This window comes from Choloepus didactylus, chromosome 4 (assembly GCF_015220235.1).
Source record: "Choloepus didactylus isolate mChoDid1 chromosome 4, mChoDid1.pri, whole genome shotgun sequence".
Classification (NCBI taxonomy): domain Eukaryota; kingdom Metazoa; phylum Chordata; class Mammalia; order Pilosa; family Megalonychidae; genus Choloepus; species Choloepus didactylus.
The window spans coordinates 30,435,104-30,459,741 of NC_051310.1; the positions used below are offsets into that span (position 1 = coordinate 30,435,104).

Below are 24,638 nucleotides of genomic sequence, written 5' to 3' on the forward strand. Positions count from 1 at the left end.
GAGGATTTGAGTTTTGTTTTTTACTCTTATCTCTGTTCTGGGGTAATGAAAATGCTCTAAAATCGATCATGGGGATGTATGCACCACTATATGATAATACTGTGAGTTAGTGATTGTATACTTTGGATGGTTTGTGTGATATGTGAATATCTCAATAAAATTGAAAAAAATGGGAAGGTATTCTGAGAAAATCACTTTGAGGATCTGGCTATCATCCCAGGTAATATTGCATCAACATTTAAATAAATTTCATGGGCAGAAGCACAAGTCTGGATTCAAACTGCTTAGATACCTAAGCACCTATTATGCAACCATGGGCAAGTTACCTTCCCTTTCTGTGTCTGCAGCTGTAAATGGGGAAACAACTTTACCTACCTCATAGGAGATTTAAACGAGGTAAAAGAATTAGAAGTGTGTCAGGCACAGCGAAAAGAAAAAAAAAAAAGAAATATTGTTATCGTTGTTATAAACAGTAAAACAGAGATTATCATCTTTCTTGTGAAAGCACAGATGTGTCTTTTCTTGGGTTTGTTTCATCTGAGAAGATTGAACTTAGCATTGGCAGATGCTAAAAGATGCCCATGAAATGATGCAGAGAAATTGGTTCAAGGAGAGAGACATACAATAAAACCTTGGCTCCCTAGGTCACAGCCCTCTGCAGCCCCTCCACTCAAATGATTCAGGAAGTCAAATTCCCCCAACTGCTACGATTTAACTGTTTAATTGCCTATGAAAACGTTTAAAATATTTGAAATGGAAATCTGCTAAAGTTGATCTCAACAGTTCCTACACATATATAAGGGACTCTAAAGGAGTCTTGCTTTATCTGTGATCTCGTTTTTAATAAGGGCCTTTAGACTTTATTAAAGCCAGGTTTCAAAGCAATTGAAAACTGCTGGTCACTCTATTAGTCATCAATTACAAAAAGGCCCCAAAGCTTGGGCTGCCTATCACTATTTGCTCACTTAAGTCTGGGATTTGAGAGCAGGAATTGAACAGGCTGTGGTAGCACATTTCATATTCTCAACTAGGGTGCCTTTTGTCTGGAGCCCAGACTGGGAAAGCAAGTCCCACTTTGCCATTGTACCTATTCTGAAGGTATGTTTGCCCAAGTCCATGTCTATGAAGGTGTCAGCCACACCTATGCACTTCCACAAGCCCTGCCTCCTTGTCAAAAAAGGAGTTCTCTGCGGCTCCTTAATGTAGCAAATTCAATTATAAAAAATGTTCATTTCACTTGGAGGGTTGAGCTGATTACCTTGTTCCTCCTTGTTTGACTCGTTGCAGACAGCCAGAACTTGCTGTCTCCTCCCCCTTTTCCCTTCTAGGAGAACATAAAATGACAAAGGGTGCAAAGCAAATAGATGTTAAGTAAAATGCCCGCACTCTTTCCATTTCATACCGTGCTCTATCAACCCGCTCTACTGCCTAGCAACCACAGTGGCTCACCCCGAGTTCATTTTCATTTTAATGTGTCACACAGAAAAGCAGCCTAAATATATCCCCATTTCTGAAGCATATAATCTGTAAACTACAGGAACAGGCAGATCATTTCCATTAGTTTCTTATGTAGCAAAAACCACAATTTGCACCCAAAGCGTGTAATTATATTTAAATTCTGAAAGACTGCCTCAGAAACAGTTGAGAGTCATAGTTTTGGGGAAAGTCACTCAGGAGTATACACAGTTATGTTTTAATGAGGGGGGTGAGAAGAATATTTCAAAACAATGTTTTTAAAAGGGAGGGTGAGGATAGTATCTCAGAAATTGTGGCTTAATGGTTTCTAGGGGTTTCACATTCATACAGGGTTGGGGCTGGGGCTGGAGCTATGTCTTTGCCTAACTCAGTGGTGGTTTCCAGCTGGAAAGCAGAGCCAGATGAATACACAGGACATTTTTTTCCCCTCTTTCTGGTACAACTCAACCAGGACATGAAGTGCCTCCTTGCAGGACAACCTGAATCTAGGCACTTTCTCATATTGGTGTCTCCCCTCCAAAGGAAGACTCAACATATACCAGGAAAGCACAGGCCAGCCACCTATGAAAAGGAAGCTTGTGAAAAATTAATTTTTACAGAAGGCCAGGAAAGTCCAACTTTGGCAGAATCTGTGCCTGCAGGGTTTAATCTGGCACAAGGGGAAATTGTTCTGCAGAAAGAGAAATAGGAGGGTGTCTTGCACTTTGAAAAAGGGCCATGAAGGAGTGAGAATTCGACCTTTCTGCCGTAGGGTGAAAAAAAAAAAAAAAAAAAACAAAACAGGATGGACTTGCTGGCATACTTCCTGGGCTCCTAACAATCTAACCCTGAGAAGATACCCTTGGGCAAGTCCTTCTGGCTGGAAAACCAGAAGGTCACATGATCCCAAAGCTCCCAGAAGTTCTAAGAGCCCATATGCATACTTCTGAGAGGAGCATGACTTCCGCTGTCCTTTGTCACTCTTAGAAACTACCATCCCTGCTCTCCTAGGACACTCGAGTCACTTGGCACTCACTCAATCATTTGCTCATTCATTCAAAATCTCAAATCATGCATAAATATTTGGTCAGTCTGCTCTTTTTAATTACTGTTAATTACTGTGTTTCTGGGTTGGAATCAGTTCAGACAGATACACAAACATTAGATAGAAAGGTGTGACTGCACTAATCAGAATGCTTATTTAAAGTGTGCTCTCTATTCCTGACAAAAGAGCAAAAGAGCTTGTGTTTGTTTCTTTTTTTTTTTTTTTTTTTTTTTTAGGTGATGCACTGTGTTGTATAATGAATAAACCAAGAACTTGGTGGTCAGATTTGGGTTTGAATCCTAGCTCTGCCACCTTATGACATTGATCAAGCCATTTAACCTCACTAAATCTGGTGAATTTATTTTTAAAGTGGGGATAACCTTATCAACCTCACAGAAATGTGAGGATTAAGTGAAATCATATGCGCAATGCTTTTGGAACAGTGCTGGCACACGGTAGGTGCATATTATGTGTTGGGGTATGAGCTAAGGAAGTCTCTCTGAAAATCCTAAGTCTAGGAAAAAAAAAAAAAAACTTTCCCTTCATAAACTCAGTTGCTATTCTGCCTCCTGCCCCGATATGGCTAAACACAACAGAACATTTTAAACAAAATGCAGATCTCCTTCCTAAAATTAATACGGTATGTTTAAATGAAAGCTGCATTCTTCCCATCTCAGCATGATTCTGTGGTGAAGTTGGATTGCAGGCTTTACAATAGCTCAGTGTGATGCTTGCTCTGGTACTCTGTGCCGCTTCTGTTGAAGGGGAAGAGAGAAAACCTGGCCAGGGGTTTGCCATAAGTGATTATGATAGTCGAGAAAACAGACCTATAAAACACTGGCATCCCTGCTCAACTCAGACAGGTTTAAGATGCACAGTGGTGTTTTTAAAGACATGAGAATCAGAGAATCATGGAGTCCTAGTGCTGGGAAATATTTTGAGAGCTCATCCCACTCAACCCTCTCTTCTCTCATTGCACAAATGAGGCAGAAATGAAAAAGTAAAATTTCCCCATTAGAGTATTAAGGCACATTTACACCTAGATACCATGCAGAAAACTACAGGTAAAGGAAAAAATACAGGTTTAAAGATCAAGATGTCCCAACAGAATGTCTAAAAGTTAAAAGATTAATAAAGTAAAATTTTAAACACTTGACATCATATCCAGATTCACAGAGTTGGTCAGGAAGAAAAGTAGGAGTAAAATCTATGAGTCAGCACCATGTCCTGTCCATAAGAATTCTGGTTTGCAATTTGGGCTCCACAAAGTGAATTCTAAAGGTTCTGACACAATAGTGTGCTCACATGTCCCCTATAATCTTTGAGTCTTGGTAGGTAAAAGTATCACACATGCCATTTAAAGGATTTCTGTTTCCAGATCTGAAAATAGTTGCACCTAAAAAAAGATCTGTTTCTTCCTAGTAAACTAAGTTAAGGAGTCTAGTTTTCAGTGGATTCCGAGCATTTGTATAGGAAATGTCTGAATTATGCATAAGTTTGCTAGAAACAGGATCCTACTCTGAATTTCCAAAATGGTCTCAGAACATTTCTGGGAGGTCTCTCCACTTTCACTTCACCACATCTCCAAGCTTATAAATGGTTGTTTTGCTCCATTTTTTAATATAATTTGTTAATCCAGTCTAAAATTTGCCTGGAATGGATTTCTACCCAAGGAGATAATTATCAAAAGTCACTATCTGACCACACATGCTATAAACAAGGAAATACATGTCAATATTTCTCTTCTACATTTCCCCAAAATTAGCAGTATATAAATGAAGAAAGCCTTTGGATGCAAAATTGTTGTCACAGGTAGAGAAATGAGGAGAGTTCGCATATGTGTGCTCTTTAACCTCAATCTACCAACGAACAAATAATTTTAAACTGAAGCTCGTCTTTGTTCAAGGAATTCAAAGAAGGCAACGTCCTCACTAAAATATTCATCATAAAATATTTAACCTACACACTGCAGTTTATAGTGTACAAAGCACAACTTGTTTATTCTCCCATACAATCCTGTGAAGTCTGTATGGCAAGTATTATTATTGCTATTACCAGTTTAAAGAAGAGAAGAAATTGAGTCTCAGTCAACCCAAGTGGCTTGTCTAGGTTCACCAAGTTCCTAAGTGACAGAACAAAGATTGAGACCTATTTCCTCCAACTCCAAATCCCATGTTTGGTTGTTCCCCCTCTCATGTAACACCCCACTGCCATTAGAACCTCATTACCATTCACCTGTCATTTTCATTAGTACACATTATCATCATCATTTTTCAGAAGTATCTGAATACAGAAACCAAACGAAAATTTAATTCCCTTTCCCCAAAGAGTTTAATATCTTGCTTGGGATATAAAACAGCAAGGGCTTTATAATTTATAACACGTTTTCTCAATCTTATCTCATCCAAGCGTCATGACCATGTCATGAAGTAGACAGGGCACCTATCTCATATTTGTATTTTAAGATGAATTGGGGGTGGGCATCTGATAAAAGGAAAAGAGTAAGATGTTGTAGTTCATAAAGGAAGACAACAGGAGAGCTGGAGATGTGTGGCCTGGAATGGCAGCAGGTCTAAAAGGAGAGAGATATTAGAATCTGTCTGCAGAACATGTGGCTGCAGTCTGACAGAATTAGTCTACATGTACATAAAGGTCTGGAACACTGTCACAGAAGATAAACTGAGAGGAAAGCAAGTTTTAACTAAACCTACTGTTATTGTTTTTCCCACATATGTAAATAGAATAATTTGTCTTGAGGCACCATCTTATCAATTTTGTATATTGCTACCATTGTCATTAAAGTTTTTATTTTTCCATTGTGAAAGTTTGAATTCAACAGAGATTCACTGAACACTTCTTTACCTCCTTCCCAATCACTGGGACCCATGAGGGGAAAAAGTATGAACTTGCTCAAATTTTATCTTCAGCGATTTGCCTCCCTCCCAGATCACCCAGTGTCCTGATAAGTAGGCTTTCTAAGACCTGAAATATTTATTCACCAAAATGTAAGATGGAGTATGTTGTCAAAACCTGAAGCTAAAGGAATAAAGTTCTCACTATGGAATTATAGCAATCAGTCAATTTAGGGACAATTTTGTTTTTGTTTTTGTTTTTTTTTTCCTTTTGGTTTGGTTTTTCCCCTGAAGGGAATTGTTCCAATTATTTCATCTCCTCTCCCTATGATATGGCAACCCTCCTTCCACCTCACTCCATTCCCACATTGAAAGTCCCACATAAATTTAAACAGGGATATTACAATTCTCCCATTGTGGTCTTGCAAGAACAAGGTAATATCCAGAACCACCACTTGCCCATAAATTTTAGAAAAGAAAAACAATGCATCTAGAGGGAAGAGAGAAGGAGAAACCAATTTAATTAATTCATCACTAAGGCCAAAAACATATAAATCTTACCATTTTATCTGTCAACCAACACTATGAATTATTCAGCAAACCCAATCCAGAGAAGTAAGGGAGAGAGTAAAGTGGTTAGAAAGTAGCTGGCTAAGCAGAAGAAAGTATTCCACAGATCAGTGTAAAGCAAGCCCATGGCTGGAAAGACTTGAGAGTTAGGTCTTTGTGACAATCAATAAGCAGCACAATTCTTTACAAGAAGGATTCCTGGTTCATGTGCCATAAGTGGGACCACCACCATCACCATCTCTGCTAAGATGATTCAAACAGGACTTAAATTATGCTCTACCCTCACATAGACCTTGGCTTCAAAGCAAGAGATCTTCCTCCCAATATACTGTGGTGTGTTCCCTTTTAAAATAGAGCTTGGAAGTCAGACAGATCTGCTATTTTATGGAGGATAAAATGTAAGGTACATTCTAAACCTGTGTCCTTAGAGAAACCTCCTTTTTAAAACTATAAATATTAAAGCATTTTTCAAGAATATGTACACTGACGTTTTTAAAGGTGAAAGAGAGGAAAAAAAGAAGGGAAAATAAACAAAACTCTCTTATGGAACTGGAACTTGGTAAACAAATACATTTAGTATTTATATGTCCCATACCTAGGCACTTTAAAAACATGATTTTTAAGTATAAAAACAAAGTCAAGGATAAAAAAATAACTAGAGGGATATTTTGACTAACATAAGAGAACATAAACCTGCATTTTATAAAGGACATTCATATCTTTAGATTAATTTGGTTTAGTAGCTGGATCCCCACCCCAGCTCCCTGCTTTTTAAAATATAGAAGCACTTATTTTTCAGCTGATTAAAAAGCTTCTGAAATTATCCCTAGCTGAACACCACAAAGTTTTATTTAGCTCTGTATCCTTAGCTGGAAGCATACACAGCCTTGCACATAGTACAGGCTCAATAAATGTTAATTGAATGACTTGACCAGAACAGAGCATGAAAGCTAAATCAAACAAACAAAAAGCTTCAGAGGGCCTGGGAGAGGGGATTGGCCAATAGGGGAAAGTTTATTAGATTCCAGTTAAGAATGGGGTTAATTCTAACCTGAGACACAATTCTAACCTGAGGAGATTTAGGAGGTTCCAATCAAGTGGGGTCTTAGTCTCCCCAGCTCATAAAGAAGCTCAGGCTCCTCCTCTCCACTGCCAGGCAGATCTATAACAATCAACTTTCTAAAGATTGGAACCAAGCATGGGTAAAATACCAGCTGTTTGGAGGATTTCTGTTTCCTCCATCTGTCTTGGTGTGAACCCTCTATATGGCATGATGGCAGGAAAGATGGGGGTGGGATATAAGCAACAGCTGATTAACAGACTAACTCAGAAGTCTTTCGACTTCTCAGGAAATAAGTAAGAGGAACAAGGGCACATGCACACACACACGCAAATCTCTGTTGAGTCCAAGAGCACTGGACTCGAGTCTTGGGCCCAAGTCTCCAGTTTTGGCTTTATACCAGAATGAAGGGCATTTACTTCTTCACAGAAAGTGGAGATCACTGCCTTTAACTCTGGAATAAACTCGGCATGAAACCACTGGTAACAATCATCAGTTTTGTGGTAGTGTGCCTCCTACCACCTCCAACCAGCAGATTTTTAAAAACAACTGCTGTTACCCCTACCTTAGTCTTGGACTAGGGGAAAGCAAATATACTCCAAGTAAGAATGAGAGGCGCATTAGCAAAGCTCTCCGGGGTCTCCTTTCAGCTAGAGATGAAAAAGGTCATAGCTTAGATGCAGGATTGGATCCAGAATTCAGAGCATCTGTTTGACTGCTGTTTCTCCTGATTTCAAGCTCAAAAATAAAAATTAAGTATGCAAGGATCCGACTTACTACAGAAGCATTCACTCTCCAAGCCCCAAATCAATGGGGTAGGACGTGAGGAATGAAAGGGGATCCTGAAGAGTTGAATTCACTGCGTTCTACAGTTAGGTAGATCTGGGGGCCTTTTTTTGGGGTCTCTAGTCATTCACTTTCTTTGTTCTCCTTTTCCATCATACTGAATCTTATCAGATGCAGGTTAATGAGAAACCAGAATGGGAATGAGTCAAAAAGATTTAGAGGGTACTGAGCAAGGTATCCTTGAAGAAATGAAGCAAATAGAGAGTGTCATGTTTAACCTGTGCAAGGCTCAATTCCTTTAGCTGACAGAGATTTAGGAACTCCAGGGAAGTACCGCTTTGTGAATTCTCTCACTTACCAGTAGCTGCTTTTAACAGAAAACATCCAGACACCGCCAGCCCATAACCTTTAACTAATGCAAAATCTTCATCTTCCTGCTGATCATTTACGCTAATTAGCAAAATTTAGCTAATTATCACTGAGCATTTCTGTGTTTAATTACGGCTATTAGTGATAGTTGTCTGGCTCCCCCTCTGCCCCCCATCTTCCACTACCCTCTTTTTCTTTCCCACTCTTTACAATCCCACTCCTCCAGTTTCCATTTCAATGAAATTGCTTATTTGGTGCTGGTGGTTCTTCTCCTAGTTTTTTTTTTTTTTTATTTTATTCTATTTTATTTTGAAGAAAGCCTACACCGGACCCAGCAGGAGTCACAGAAAAAAAACAGCAATCAGATCAAGATCAAGCGTTCCCTCCTTCCCACCACCCCCCTCCACCAACCGTACACACTCTGAGCTGCCTGACAACTCCATCAAATAAAATTTAAGGAGAGAGCCAGAAAGAGCCATAGCGTGTGCTGGCATTTTCTCAATGTGCTTCCACTTAACACTACAGACAGCTTTGAGCAGAAGCCCACAGCTAGGAGGCAGTGGGAAGAATCGACATTCCCAACGGGGTCTGCATATTACAGGTCTTCAAAATACAAGCTAGGGCTGGAGACCTCTAGTTGGTTCATACTCCTGCTCCCTGGAGGGCCACTCCTGAAGTTGGGCTCGGGGATTCCTGCTCTCCTCACCACCGGAGTAGAAGTCATAGTAAACAAATAACGAAGCTCCCTCCAAAGAACAGTTTACTACAGCAAGCATTTACCTCAGCTGCAGCCATTGCCCTTTCAGAGGCAGCCTGCTCAGACAGAGTTGAATGTATTAAGAGTCAGAGATCTCTTCCTTTAACAGCTGTGCAAAGAGATTTATTTGGAGCAAAACTCATCATACCTATATTGTGGAAACAAGCCCATCCTGCTTCTGTGAACTGATATAGCATGTGCATAAATGGTGGAATTGAAGTTACTATAATTTACACTTGGGAAAATTATAAATGGACTTAGCCTTGTCTTACGTTTGGCTTCCTCTCTGGCAGTTAGCAATATTGGATGTGCAGTTTTAGTGACAGTTGGTCATTCCACCAGATATGTGGGCAAACATAAAGCTGCCAAAACAACTTATAATGGCCTCTGGTTATTAATTTCATTTTCCGCCTTCTTTCACTCAGCTATTCTCCCCCTGACCTTTACTGTAACACAGGCCACTTTACGGCAGCTCCATCAACTTCAGCCTGAAGACTTAAGTATCCCTGTTGTCTGCTGTTTTCCCACGACTAGCTCTCAAACAAAATGAGAGGTAGGTAAGGCGAAAGCAAGGTGAATGAATGAATTCTCAAAGTGCAGCACCCAGGACTTGTCTGGGAAGTTGCCTGCATGGGGGGAGGAGCGCCAGAAGGGAAGGTTGCAAAGGGGAGAGCCGGGGTGTGAGACTATGAAAGAAGGAGCTAAAATCAGAACCTTTTAGAGGAAACTAGTGGTCTGGAGGCAGAAAACATTAGCTTTTAAGGAAAACTGGGCATTTTCTTCCCTCATGCACATGCGATGCCTTTCATCATTTTTAGTCCATTTTTTTTTCACTTCCTTCCCACCCTTGACACTACGTGAAAGGCGAGGGTGTTAAGGAATTGCTATGCCCCTTTAAAGCATAAAGAGCGAGAGACCCACCGTGCCCTCCGCGAAGGGAAACAGGGGAGCGATAGATAGAAATAGGCACTGAGTGATGCTTGCTGCCATGGAAATGGTGCTCGTGCTGAGAGTGAGACCCCGGCGAGGAAGAGGAGGAGGAAGCTACATTAGAGGAACTCCACACAGAGCTGACGATACATCCCCAGAAGAGGGACCAGATCCCAAGCGTCCAGGCCGGCCGGCGAGGAGGGCTCCGTCTCGCTTGGATTCTCAGGTGCATGGTCAACGCACTGGACCGCTACAGATGGGCAGTCTGAATTCCAGCCAGTGAGGAATAACGAAGTTCATGATGCCCAGGGGCCCATCATAGCAGGAGGAAGACTTGCCCGAATTATGGAAAGAAGGAAGGAATAAACGCGTTCAAAACAGATGATGACTCAGGTTCAAAAAAAAAAAAAAAAAAAAAGCACACACACAAGATAGAAGGCAAAAACCCCGGCCCCGGGGTGGAAATCTAGGATGCCAGAGTCCACCCAGGCGCAGCAAACCAGCTAGGGAGCCCCGGAATGCCACACATGTCAAGAGAGGTTCGGCGTGGTTTTCTCCAGATCTCTAGGCACCTCAGGTCTGATGACTTAACTGCACACTCCGGGAGGCCACGCGGAGGAAAGGAAAGGTGGGAAAGAAGAGGAAGCAGCAGGGCATCCGAGCCGGTTCAGGTTAGTTTATCCCAACATCCAAGGAGTTTGACCATTTTTTTTTTCCTTTTCCCCTCCCAAACGATGCAATGCAGAACTGCCAGGCAAAAGGGGGTTGCAGGTGGGAGAGTTCTTCTCTTCTTCCTCTGTGTCTTGGCGGAGAGTGCGGAAGCTGTTAACCCTGAGCGTACTGGACGAGCGCCACGGAGCAGCCGTTGGCTTCCTGGTTTTCCCAACTGGATGAAAAGCAGCAGCAGCAGCAGCAGCAGCAGCCGGAGGAAGAGAACAAGAAGGACCGGAGGGCAAGAGGAGAGGAGGAGAAACCAACGCGGAGCAGCCACCTAAACCAACATGGCACAGGGCCGAGGGAAAGGCGGTGGGCGAGAGCAGGGAAAGCGCGGGAGGAGGTGCCCCGCAGACGGAAGGGGTGGCTGAGAAGCGGGAGGGCGCCTGCAAAGTGCGCGGAACTGGGAGGCACAGGTGAAGTGAAGCGAGGAGTTGGGGAGCCAAATTCACAAATGGGCAAGTCATATGCAAATAGCGCACTCCCGAGAGCAAATCAGTGCAGCCCGAGCGCTCTGCCGAGGGACTGGATGGCTCGGGCGGAGGGAGGGGCCGGAGCGACCCGGAATCCCGGCCCTCCCCATTCAATCACACGCTCGTACACTCCCGCGCAAGCGTCCCGCGCGCTCAGCCCGTCCGCCCCTCGCTCGGCGCTTACCCTGCCGGGTGTGCGCGCGCGCGTGTGTGAGTGAGAAAAAACGGACGGACGCTGCGTCTTCTTTATCACGCTCTCCTCTCGCCTCTCCCAGGCGCCTTAAACCAAACTCAGGCGATTAAGGCTTCTTTGACAATTTGGGAAGCAAAATACAGTCGGCGACTAAGTCCGAAGTAGTCCCAGAGAGAAATAAAAATAAACCCCTTGAGTCAGCAGGAGCTGATCCGGCTGTGCCGCCCGCGCGCTCCTCCCGGCTTGGCCGCCCGCGTGGCACCACCACTCGCGGCGCGCGTGTCTCTCCCTGGGGTTAAGATGCCCAGGTCCCGACCCGGGAGCGAATGGCGGGAACCCGAGTCCAGGCTCTCGAAAGAAGGTGGAGGGGCGGCTCGGGGACTCCGAAGGATGAGGGGCTTGGTGGCTGGCTGGCTTTCGAGAACGTGGCTTCCACTCCCAGTGGGCAGAACTCCTGGAATTCAGACCCAGAGGTTAGCACCCGCACCGCCGGTGCTGGCCAAACTCCTTCAGAAAGGGCGAGAGCTGCGTTTGGCGGCCGAAGAGTTGTAGTTGGGCTACTGGCCGCGGAGGCGCTGCCCCAGGTAGGTGAAGACCCCTGCGCCTCCCGGGCGCTGGGTGCCAAACAGCGCGCGGCTTTTACATCCTGGCTGTACCTACATGGGAGAGCGCGAGTGGCAGGAAGCTGCTTGGCGGGCCGTTGTGGCCATCTGTGATTCCAGGAGGGGCTGACACAGGGCTGTGCCAGAGAACGGGTGACATTCTGGACATTCTGGACGAGATCCCTGCGCCCTCCCGTGATGAGCAGAAGGCGCAAATCCAACCGGCAGCTCTGATGGACCAGGCCCTTTTGGATGGGCATCTTGCTGGCTTTGACTCCCTCATTCCCATCACACCGTTAAAAACCACGTTACTGTTGTTTGTTTGTTTGTTTTTTAAGAGACAGAGGGAAATAATACTTCGGAGTTAATCTGATTATATCATATCAATATATGTTGTATTTAGGTGGCATTTTTCTTTTAAGGAGATTATAGCTACCTATTATAACCCTTTTTTCAGTGAATATTCCAAACCTCCCAACTAATTGACCAATCCTATTCATCCTTGGGACACCCCAGGGAGAATTAAGGAAGTTAGCATTATGTCTTTCTAACAGAGGAATATACCCAGCCTGCTGGTGATTTGTCTTCAAGGTCAAATATCAAGTCCATTGCAGGTTTTATGGTAGTGACATGGTACTCTGAAATCAGTGTTCCCCCAAAGGTCCATGCTGCCTAGGGTAAATGATGCACAGAATCATCCTAATTGCCCTGGCTTTCAGCTGTAAGGTGATCCAAGGTGCACGGCCTTCGACGGGGGTGGCCTTATGGGAAGGTCTTCCATGTGCTTAGTTGGCCCACAAATAATGTCTTAAGCTAAAACACAGCAACCTATACCCAGGAATGCCACAGCAAGGGGGTGGGGATGATTTATGGACCCTAAACTCAGATCTCAGTGTCCTCTGTAAAATGTGGATCAACAATCTCTCATGAGGTTGTTGGGAGTTTTAAATGAGATAATGTTTACTGAGATCTAGCATAGCACCTGACAAAAAGCAGAACTTCTTAAGACACAACATAATTCCAATTCAATCCAACTGCTCTCTGATTTGAGTCCTTCTGATGGATTCCCACTGCACACTGGATGTATTAAAACTGATTATGGCCTAAGAGCACCTATGTGACCCGGCTCATGCCTCATTTCCCAGCTCCAGCTCCTGCCAAATGCCCCCTTTCTTGCTACACTCCAGCCCCCAGACTTTATTTCTGCTCCTTGTACAGGCCAAGTTCATTCCCATCCAAGGCCTCTATACTTGCTGGGGTAGTCTGGAAGGCTTTTCCTCAAGACCAACAAATGATTGGTGTTTTCTTAACCATTAAGTCTCAGTTCATATGTCGGAGGCTCTCTCATCAAAAATCAGGCACCACCACCCCTGAAAGCACTCTATCCCATTATCCAGTTTCATTTTCTTCACAGGACCCTCTACTTTCTGAAATTGTTGTATCATCTATGCAATTGTTCATAGGCTATCTCCTTGAATAAGATGGTAAGCTCCCTGAATGCTGAGCCTTTGTCTTGTTCTCTATATTCCCATATGTAGAACAATGGGTAGCACATGGTAGGAGCGCAATAAATATTTGTTGAATGAATGATTAATGAATCAATTGCCAATCTCATACTTGCATGTTCTTATATCATTTATTTCACTGACTTAATTTCGTGAGGTTTTGTGACATGAATCCCCAAGAACAGCATTTCCAGAGTTGATGACTTGACCACCTTCCCAATTAATGTTATTCTTCTTTTCTAAATTGGCACCAAGTACTTTGAAGACTGCTTTTATTTTATCCTGAGGAAGCATGGGAAGTTTAGATAGACATCCCAGTTAATTCTCTTCTAGGCAATAAAGTGAAAATAAATCCATAATGTAGTACAAAATCTGGAAATGCTGGTGTGTCACAGCTGGAACTATTCATTTCACTTGTCACACTTATAATTTACTTATTTACTTTTTGCAAAATGGCAAAAGATGTAGTTGTGAATTCCTGTAAGGCTGATTCCATTCAGGGACACAACTGAATATTGAGAAGAATTATCAAGGATAAATGTGGAATTGGTTTATTTTACTTCTCTCATTCCAGAAGAGGAAAGCCACAATTATCCTGATAAATGCATATTTTCCAGTTTAGCATGTTATTTTTTCTTTCATTTTCTATCCCTCTTTTCCCTTCCTGTAGTCAACAGATTACTATATAAACTTCTTTTCTGATTTCCATTCTTCTCATGTCTGTTAGAGCTTATATTAAGCTGACCCTTTAAAGATATATTTTTAGATTTTAGCATGAGTGATACTTTCTGAATACCACCTATAGCTAGAATTTCAGCTAAAGGGTTCATCATCACCTGCACTATCACCAAAAGCTTACTTCTTTCTTCCTGAGTTACTTGTCTTCTCTAGAGGTTCCTGTGAGTGAGCACACTTGGGAATCAAGTAGCTTCATCCTGTAGCTGAGGGTGAAGATGAGGGTCCACTTTTAAGATAGAAAGAAAGAAAAATAGATTTAGAAACATTATGCTCACCGCAGACTTAAAGTTGAAAAATTAGAAATAATTTCACAGGAACAACCACGCTTAGCTCCCCTTGAATAAACCCCCACAGAATCCTAACAGTACGCTTTGAAACCTAAAACCCCTGTCGCTGTGTTTACTTGGTTAATAGCCAGGTTTCTCTATTTCTTTAGACTTCAGAATTTGTCATTCTAGACTGCCTCTCTCTGCTTTTTAATCTCCTCTAGCCCCGCCAGGAGACTGTCCCAAGATAAGTTATGAGAATCCTTATCCTATCTGTCCTGGCCCTCTTCGTCTTGTTTGGGTCTGTGGTTCAGCTATCAAGCAGTCTGGGGAATCTTTTGGCTTCTAAAATAAGCCTCGTGGATTGTACTTGTTCCTGTCAGGTGCCAGTAACCTAATGCAAAATTGCCCTGTCCATCTCTCACAATACATTTTGTCTCTGCATATGACTTTTCTCACTATGGACTATGACTTGCCACTTGGCTGCCAGCAGGTGCTATCTGTCAAGTTGTTCATTACAGACACATCTAATATGCCTGCACGGATGCAGGAAGACCAGATGGCCTCAGAACTGTCTGTATCTGCAAAACCTAAGCTCTTAGGTGGGAACCCTTTTTTTTCCATATAGGAAGAGTAGAAATCCTTATGTTCTCTCTCCACTCAGGTTACAAAAGGCAAACAAAATAACACTCTCACAAATGAAATGAAATAAAAGTCCTGAGAAACTACAGATAACTGTTAACCTGGCTGTAAATACATCCAAGGGTTCCAGTGACACCATAAAACTGCAAACTTTGCTGTATTGTATGTCAGTAGATTTATTTATAGTCCCATAATTAATTCTTCCATTCATTTATTATAAGAAATCCATCCTGCTAAAAAGCAGATTTTGACTATGTTTGGGTGTATAAAAGAGAAGCTGTATTCTTTTATCTATCACTCTTATATGTATTTAATTTTTTAAGACAATGGCATCCTTGTATAATTTTTATAGGTTAGTGAAGGTATATATTGCTTCTATTCCTTTAACTTATCCTTATAAACATCCATAGTCATTCTCTTGTCCTCCTTGTGGCTGAAGTAGGGATATCAGGAGTTTGTACGTAGGAAAAAAAAAAAAATCCCTTCAGGAAAGTTTCCAAATATCTTGAGTTTGATCAATGAGGCTTGGATATCTACTTCATTAGAAGCGTCACACATTTCTTCAAGGATAAGAAAAATATGAACTGTTGCTGTGTAAACCTTAGCCAGACTTTCTTCGAGGCCACAAGCGAAGCTGTTTTAATATGGAAGCAAAGTTTCCTTTTACTCAGACCGGATGCACATTAGTTTTTCAGGGACAAATTTGGTTATGCAAATGCCTGTGATCCCAGTTTTTACTAGTTTACATTGAATATCAAAGGTCTAAACTTTCATGAGAACTTCTCCATGAATCCTTAGCATCATGGAAATCTTTATGAAGTTTTGAAGATGCAAATAAAATGAATTGCTTTTATACAATACCAGAAGGAATAACCCTTGTGTATATTTATAGATCATTATCAGATGGAAGGTTTAGAGGGCAATTGGAGAAGAGCACACAGATTCAGAGCTTGGGCTCTGGTTGGTGCTGGGCTGCCTAGGCACAAATCCTGGCCCGGCTTTTTAGCTGCTGTGAAAATGTAGACAAGATCCTTAGTCAATCTATATAATGGGAATAATCATACTACCTATCTAATAGATTGTTGTGAGGATTTAAGAAGTTCATGATGTAAAGTGCTTATAAACAGTATCTGGCATGCAGTAAATGAGTGATAAATGTGATTTGTTGTGTTTATTATTATTTTTTTATCCTCTTTTGTTCCCCCCAAATCCTTGAAAGTTATCTCTGCAGATAGTTTTCTCTTCTTGTTTTTATAAAACTCCAGGGCAGTGAGTAAACAAAAATTTCCCTTTGCAGTTCCAACACGTAGAATGGACAGTCTCCCCTATGAGTTACAAAACTCACTGGGCTTTTTTGCCCACCTTCTATGGAAAAGGGAGTAGCTTTTCACATTCCTCTCACAAATATCTTTCAAACAAACTTCAAAGCATTAAAGTTCATGATTTTTCCCAGAACCAAATGTGGGCTACAAAACCCAGCATTGTTTCACGAATAATAGTTTTTCAGTGTAGAACTCTCAAGGTAATGGGTTTTGAGATCTGAAAGGGGTCTCTGTCTACTTCTCTTCTAATTTATTTTCCTCTAATTTCTCCCTTTATTCTCTTAGTTAAAAAATAAATTCCACTTATGTTAGTCTTTTCCCTGAAAGACATGCCTTCTAAATCTTTTAGTAATTTCCACCAGATTTATTTAGTATTTCATTATTATTCAACAAATATTCCACCCAGTATACACAAAAACCATGGCTCCATCCTTTCTTCAGTGCGTCAACTCATTCACTCAACGAACATTAAATTGTGCTCACTATGGGTAAGGCACTGGGTAAAGTCCAGGAGATACAGTGATGAATAAGAAGATCTCAAAACTTAAGAAGTAAATAATCTAGCGGGGGGGGGGGGGAACACCCAAAGCAAATAAAACAAACCCAAACTTCCATCTATATATATGGCTTCCCAAATCCAAAGTGGTAAGTGCCAGAATAAAGGTATAAATGCATACAGAAGTAGAGAAAGCAATTAATCCACTCTGGAAGGAGCAGGATTATCTGGAAGGATTCATAGACAATATGGCATGTAACCCAAGTGTCAAAGTATCACAGTTCAAATCCTGACTCCACTACTTACATGCTGTTGGACCCTGAGCAAGTTGCTTTAAACACTCTGAGCCTGTGTCCTCAAATTATAACTGTGTATGATACCTACCTCATAGGATTATTTTGAGGGTTCAATGAGAAGATATATTTGCAAATATATCTTACAATAAAGCATATTTTAAATTATTTACTATTATTATGAATGGGACCTGGAATGATTTCAATAGACAGATATAGAGGAATGTAAGGGAGGAAATTATCAATATAGTGTGGAATCAATCACAGAGGTCTTCCTAACAGAGTCCAACCCTCAGCTCAGCTTCCACTCATCACTTAAATTGTTAAAGCCTGAGGACCTCAGAAAGAGGTCAGTTTTTCTCTCAACTCAAAAGACAGGTATTCCATGGAATAAGAAAAGGAAAGGGAAGGAAAGGAATGGAAAGGAACGCCACGTATTGGAAGCCACATTCTCTATATCTAATGACAGAGCTGCCATATTCAGAGGTGACAGATAAACAGCAAATCAATCAAAAGTTCGATTTCGGCATAGCCAAGAGTCTTTCTTTTGTTCAATTTCATCCACGTAGTCAGTTTTCAGTTCGTAAGACTATCATTTAATTCTAGGACGTCTCACGCATCCATCTCACTCAAGTGTCTATCTCACTATTCTTTGAAGAATAATACATCATCTAACATAGAAGGACAGAGATGTAGAATAAATGGCCACTTTCCCTTGATATTATGTAGTCTTGAATTCACTTAACAGAGAAATCTTAGAGGGGAATGAAATGAATGGGCCCCCAACAGAAGGTCCAAAGTCTTATCTAAGCAGCCCCAGAAACGTTTGCAGGATGAGTAACAAGGGCATTTCTTAGTGGTATTGAGGATTTTGCATATTTGAAAACTAAAGGTTATGTCGGGGAGTATTGAATGTGAGTTTGTATCTGAGTTAGGAGGAACAAGCTATTCTTAAAACAGATGAAACAACATTGAGATAGCAATATTTTGGCATTGATGATATCTGTGTCTTCAAAGTCACCATTTCTAATCTGAACAGGCAGAATTTGTGGTTCTTTTCTATCTTTCCAAAGCACTGTTCTATTAATACTTGTCACATCCTGCTATTATTAGCCAAGTTTATATATGGTTCCCCTAAATGGCTCATAGACAGGTCAACAGCATGGATTCTAGAGTTAGACAGCTAAAGTTCAAATCTCTGATCCACTGTGTGACCTTGGCCAAGTTATCTAGCCTCAGAAACCCTGTTTTCTCATCAGTAAAATGGAAATCACAGTAGTCCCTATATCACACTTAGCACAGTAAGAGGCACTTAGGAGACATTCGGTGGAGGTTTGTGGAAGAGAATTGAGATGCATTTAATTATTGTAGGAAATAACCTTTCTCCAAATTATACAAGCACTTTATAATTAGGAAGAACTTTTCAACATTTAGAACCATTACAAAATTGGAAGGGACTTCTTTCAAGGCAGTGAGGTCTCCATCACAGGATATATTCAAACAGAGAATGCCTGGTAGGGGGCCTGAAGTTGTAGTCTTAGAATAAGTGAAAGAATGAAGTACATAACCTCTAAGTTCCCCCTCAAATGTAAGGTATTATGACCCTGGTTAAATGCTCCTTTTAAATTTCTCTTTACCCGTTACTTTTGCACTTACTTGAATATGAGCTCTTGGCCTTATTTTGATGCTCAAATGGAATACCCGGATGTTGCAAAAATCGTAAGATATCTCTGTTCATTAAAACCACGTACATTGAAGTGAGGAAGCTTAGACTTATGTAAAACTAATGCAAGGCTAAGTAGTACCATTGCACTAGAATTTCATTGTCCATTACTGCATGCAGTACAAGTTATCTCTAGATATATTAACAACTTTATGTTTCTATTTTAAATACCAAATAGTGTTGGTTTGTTTTTCCCCCCACTATTAACACCTGCACAGCTGCTGTTCTTGTGACCTAAGAGGGCATTTTTCATTGGTGAAGAGCTCATTGCTGTGGAAAGAGTATGCTCACTTACTTGCCCCATTGTTCTTTACCTCCCAGTAGGGAATCCTGTTGGTCTGAACATAAATAACAATGAATCCCCTTAAATAAAGACATGTATCTTGAAAACTCTGGGACAGAAAACAGAACTATTCTGCTACAAGCCATCCCTCCTCAACAGCTGGTATGGCCAAAGAGAAAGGAGCTGGGTATTCAAGAGACACCTAAGGAAGTTAGAGAAACTGAGATATAGTGAAAGAGACTGACTTGTTTAATATCACATGGCATGTCAATGTCAGAATAATCTGGAATAGTCCTCTAGAATATTACTCTAGACTGAGGCATGCATGACTCCTATAGTAACATCAACATCTATATAAAATTAGCTTCAAAGACAACAATAATCCAGTAGGAAGATAGTCCATCATGAGTACATTTAACAGACAGAAAAACAGGAGGATAAGGAACACAAACAATGTGAGAAAATAGAACAATTTGAAAAAACTTACCAAAATATATAAGATTGAAATGATTCAAGAGAGAAATCATAGAAACCACAGAGAAAGAAAAGCTATTGTGAGAAAAGGGCATATTTAAGAAAGAACTAAAAAAGCTTTTGGGAATGAAATATAGTCAATGAAATTTTAAAAAGCAAGCAAACCATTAGATGGATTATGTACGTGTGGCTGGAAAGAGAATTAATGAACTGGAAGACAGAACTGAGGAAACTTCCTAAAATATAGCAAAGAGAGAAAAGGAGATAAGAAGTATATTATTAAGAGCCATAAAAGAGCAAATGAAAAGTCCAAAGTCTTTATTAGGAGTTCTAGGACGGGGTATAGAAAGGGGGGAAGCAAATATTTAAAAAGATAATGGATGGAAATTTTTCATATTAAGTGATGTGAATTCTTGTATTAAAGGCTCCTGAACAGGAAAAAAAAAAAAATAGCCACACCTTGGTTCACCATATTAAACCCAAAGAAAACCAAAACTAAGATTTAAATCTTGAAACCAACAGATTAATTTTAGAGTACAGAAGACTGATATAATAGGGTAAATCTAAGTAAATATGATATCACTACTATTAATACCACTACTGTAATTACTATTTCTATGACTTCTGCTACTACCACTAACTAATATGTGGTGGCTTTAAAACAAGAATAATAACTGACATTGTCTGAATGTTTATAAGCTAGACACTATTATCATCTTATTTTACAACTGGGGAAAAGGAGACACAGATCACAACTTGTCCATATTTATATAGCTAGTAAGTGATAGAGCCAGAATTTGAACTCAAGCCACCTGTCTACTGAGTATACAGTCTAAATTCCATTGCTAAATTATATCTAAGTGACGTGTGTAACTTCCAACTCACCTCTTAGGAAGCTGATGCTTGCTTTCTACTTTCTCTTGGTCTCTTTTCTGGAATATGGATGTGGAGGTAAGGCAACTCTAGCCATGTGGATGAGGACATTGCCATATCTGTTTTCTTTGGGTTAACCTTTGCCAGGTGTATGAATTAGGATATTTATTTGACTATTTTTTGCTGACACCGTATAGCTATGTTTAAACAAGGCAGAGGTCTTTTCTTTCTCACTGAAAAGTCTGGTTGAAGTAATATCACTGAGCAACAAGACAGAAGCAGCCTGGGTCTGTGGATGACCTAGAGAAGCAGAACGATCATACACCCAATATGATATCTTAGCTTATACACTCATGAAATAGTAACCAAAAGAGTCCTGAATCTCTTATTCACCCAATAACATAGACTTAAAATATATAAAGCACATATTGATGGATAGGAAAAAAAAAAAAAAAAAAACAAAACTGATGAATCCATGATAAAAAAAAAAAAACTAAACTGAAATGTATGTTCTAGGGGGTAGGTGATTTTTATTTGTTTTATGCTTTGTTTTATTTTGTTAAATCACTGCTGATTCTCCAGGACCTAAAATAATGCTTGGCACATGTTAAGTGTTTAATAACTACTTGCTGAATAAATTTACCATATCTTTCATTTAAAAACTGATAGGGTAAACTGGGAAAAAAGTAAAAGGCTATAGGTTAACTAAATAACATAGGTGACAGACTAGACATATCTGTAACCCTGCATACAACAATTAGAAAGTCCCATTCTTTTCAAGAATGCATGGAATATAATTCAAAACATAGCCACATATTAGAATCATAAACAAATGCTTAAGTATCAATAATTATGTTCCATATCTTCATTATCTTCAATAATAGTTAAGATCAATTATAAAAATGCAAAATTTGTGATTGAAAAATTAAGAGCTCTCATTTTATCAATGAAACGAAATGCTATATTTCTCTTAAAATAAAGTCATGTGTGTGTTACAATATAATTATCCATCCTTAATTATCACTTTCTGCATATAACAGAATATTAAAGTGATGCTTTTAGAAAGAAACCTATGATCGATTTCTCTCTTTTATTCTTTCCTTTTGTGTTTCTATCACTGTGCTCATTGCAGTTTACCCTACACAAATGCTTGCTCTGTAATGAAGTAAAACAAAATGACATGCAAATAATTGTCTCAGAGCATTGGCTATTAGATAATAATTAGTTTATACAACTCTTGTGTTCTCTTTCATGTACAAAAAGCAAAATAAAACTAATGTCTCATATAAACAATTTTCAAGTATATACATTAGAATTAAATGGTGCTCAAATCATTCGCATTGGATATTGGTACTTATTATATGGTGTTCGAACACTTTAAATTTGGTAAAGTGTAGTTTGTGCTCACTATCTGAAAATGGGAAAGCAAACCTGGGGTTACATTAAATTAGTGGAAAATCCACAGTATATTCCATATTCAGATAACTTGCAGCTGTTCATTACTTGTTGAAGTCTTAGGAAACTTGAATAAATAGATTTAGTTCCTGTGTTCCTGTTACAAATGATGTCTAACTCCCTTTCTTTTCTCAGAAGTTGCCCCCTTCCCTTTGTAGGTCAGAGTGAGTCCCAAGAACAACTACATGATTCTGGTTACTCTTTTATGAGTAGAGAAGATGCCCATCTTCCGAGACTGACAGTCTTCACTCTAAAACCCAAGATTCCAACGAAATCAATTGTAATTGTCAAAAGTACTCCTCAACCAGGGAACCAAATGCTGGGAAAATACAACTGATGTTCTCTGACTTTTTGATCTTCTCAAATGGAAAATTCTGGAACAACATTCTAAAAGAGAACTTTGGTATGACCATGAGCATGTTGAGCATGGAGCTTACCTTTAGACTGTAAGACAGAGAGGAAGAAGAAAAGATGCATGAACATGTAATTTAAAGCCAAAGAAAATCAGAAAGCTTTTGAAAAGTTATACTAGAAGAAGGACTGTACTTTTGTTACTTTAAACCAGATTATGATCTAATGAAGAAGGGACTCTATTATGTATACTTTCCAATGGTGTAATATGGTGTGATTGTGAGACATATTCTCATCCTGCTTTAGGAATGAAAATATTTGGATTTTAATTCTTAGGTCTAACATTAATTGCCAGATACTAGGCAACTCATTTAAACATAGAATATCTCATTTAGATTCCCAGTTTTTAAAATTTAACTTCTAATTTTTATAATAGAAACTAAGGCCAAAGAGCTGCTCAACTTTTGAATAATAATACCTGCTGGCGTACTTGTGCTTACTGTCTATACCCCCTGCTATACCTCTGGTTTGGTCAACTGCCCACCTATTAATCTCAAGCAAGTGAGTACATACGACAAAGAATTTACTGTGAACTCCCTAAAAATTGAGAAGGGAATTCACAAGGGAGAGGTAGTAGATGAGGCATAGGACGGAGGACGTCTTCGGCAGCATTTATCTTAGCCCAATTTAGGCAGAGAGCAAGCCATTTCATCCAAGGGAGTATGTCTGTGTGGGAGTAAAACATCACAGAGGGAGTCATCATGCCTGATAGATGTAATTTCCTAAAATGTATACCTTGTTGGTGTACAGAAGATTAACAGAGAGAAAGGTCAGTGCATCCAAAGTGAGGACAAAAGGACAGTTCTCCTGGGTGGTGCTGTAAGACTCTTAGAGGGTCTCTAACACCACTAACTCACAGGCTTGAGTCATGACTAAAGAAATTAATGACCATACATAGAGTCATGGTGAAGCTTTAGGAATAACAATATGCAGCAATTTTCTAATCCTCTTCTCCTTGAACCTCTCTCTTCTGGCACTTGCTGGGACTGGGGGACCTGGGGATGGGGTGTGGAATGGTTGTTACTTTGGGAGTTACTCAGCTGGTGGTGGTTACTAATTGTGGTACTGGGTGAGCAATAAAAAATAAATACCAGAAACTACTGTCCTTTTCTTCTAAGCCCCTGCACTCCCACTTACAGTTAAAGGAAGATTAGGAATAGCAGAATTAGCAACCCGCAACTGCCCTTGCCACCTACTTTTGGTTGCTTGGTTTTTGTCATATGGACATGATTACATGCATGATGGAGAGGTAAACAAAAACTAAAAATAGTTATAGGTTATTAAAATTTATCTTCCCCTAACTCATTCCCTCCTCAGTAGATAAAACACTTGAGTAGGGCTCTTGATGACCAATTCCAAAACAGAGTTAATTTATTTTTAAAACATCAAGTTTTAATAATATTTTTCATACTAATAAGTACCACACTGTTAAAGTGTATAATAAGAACAGTAGCAGATAGACTTTTTTAATCATTTATAAATCACCATTTCTAAAACCATTTCTTCTAATTTTTGGCAGGCTTATTTGTGTGTTTTTTGATGTGAAGGAGATTTGAAAGATGTTTCCATTCATATAGTTGTTCACCATTGTTCTCTGCAATGGGTTTATCAGTTTGGGGTTGTTGATAATAATAATGGCATTTGTAAAATTAGAAACTTTCAGAGCCAGAAAGAACTCATCTGGCTCAAGGGTTCAAGGAACCACTATAAAGAGGGCCACCTCTTTGCACAACTCCAAGGGCTGTTATTTACATTGTTGTCTATATGAATAATGCCCTTTGGAGTTGTGTAGTGCCTCAGAAAATGCCCTGTAAAATTCCTTCCTGAAACTGAATTCAAAATGTAGTCTTTGATTTTTTTTTTCTGGAAAGAAGGTTGAAAGGTGTTTTCAGATTTTTCAAGAAGTTTGTGACTCTCAAGCACTTAAACACGAATTACTTCAAGTCCCTCATTTTACAGATGAAGAAACTAACTCCTAGAAAGAGAAAGTTCTCAAAGATGTATAAAAACACTGGTAAGAATAAGATCCAAATCTCCTTTCTCCTCATTTGATGATTAACATGTTCCTACTTGTCTCTGTTGATTAGTGAATGAGATAAGCAGATACACATGTGCACAGTTTAAAAGATACCAAAACATATTTTCTTAGGAGTTGAGAATTTCACATAAGCTCAGCTAAGTGGGAAAGACTTCCAACTTTCCAAAGTGTATCAATGGGTAGATAATAATTTTTAGCATACTCATTTAAATAGTAGGGTTGGTATTTTATTTTATTTATTTTTGCTCTCATTCCAATACCTACCTGGTAAATGTTATAGATGTGACATTCTATGGCTGACAACAAGGAGGTT

General features: G+C 39.9%; 1 protein-coding gene across 15 annotated transcripts in view; it reads right to left on the reverse strand.

Annotated features, from left to right (window-relative positions):
• Nucleotides 1-24,638, reverse strand: part of NRXN3 (neurexin 3) — a 1,698,447-nt gene that overhangs the window by 533,690 nt on the left and 1,140,119 nt on the right. For 3 of the 15 annotated variants that reach the window (XM_037832172.1, XM_037832170.1, XM_037832171.1), the window contains exon 1: nt 9,816-10,211. The exons of the other annotated variants lie outside the window; for them this stretch is intronic. In XM_037832172.1, coding sequence (XP_037688100.1) covers nt 9,816-10,056 — 241 coding nt within the window. In that variant the 5' untranslated portion in view covers nt 10,057-10,211. Of the gene's footprint in view, nt 1-9,815; nt 10,212-24,638 lie in introns of those variants that run through there. 15 annotated transcript variants of the gene reach the window in all.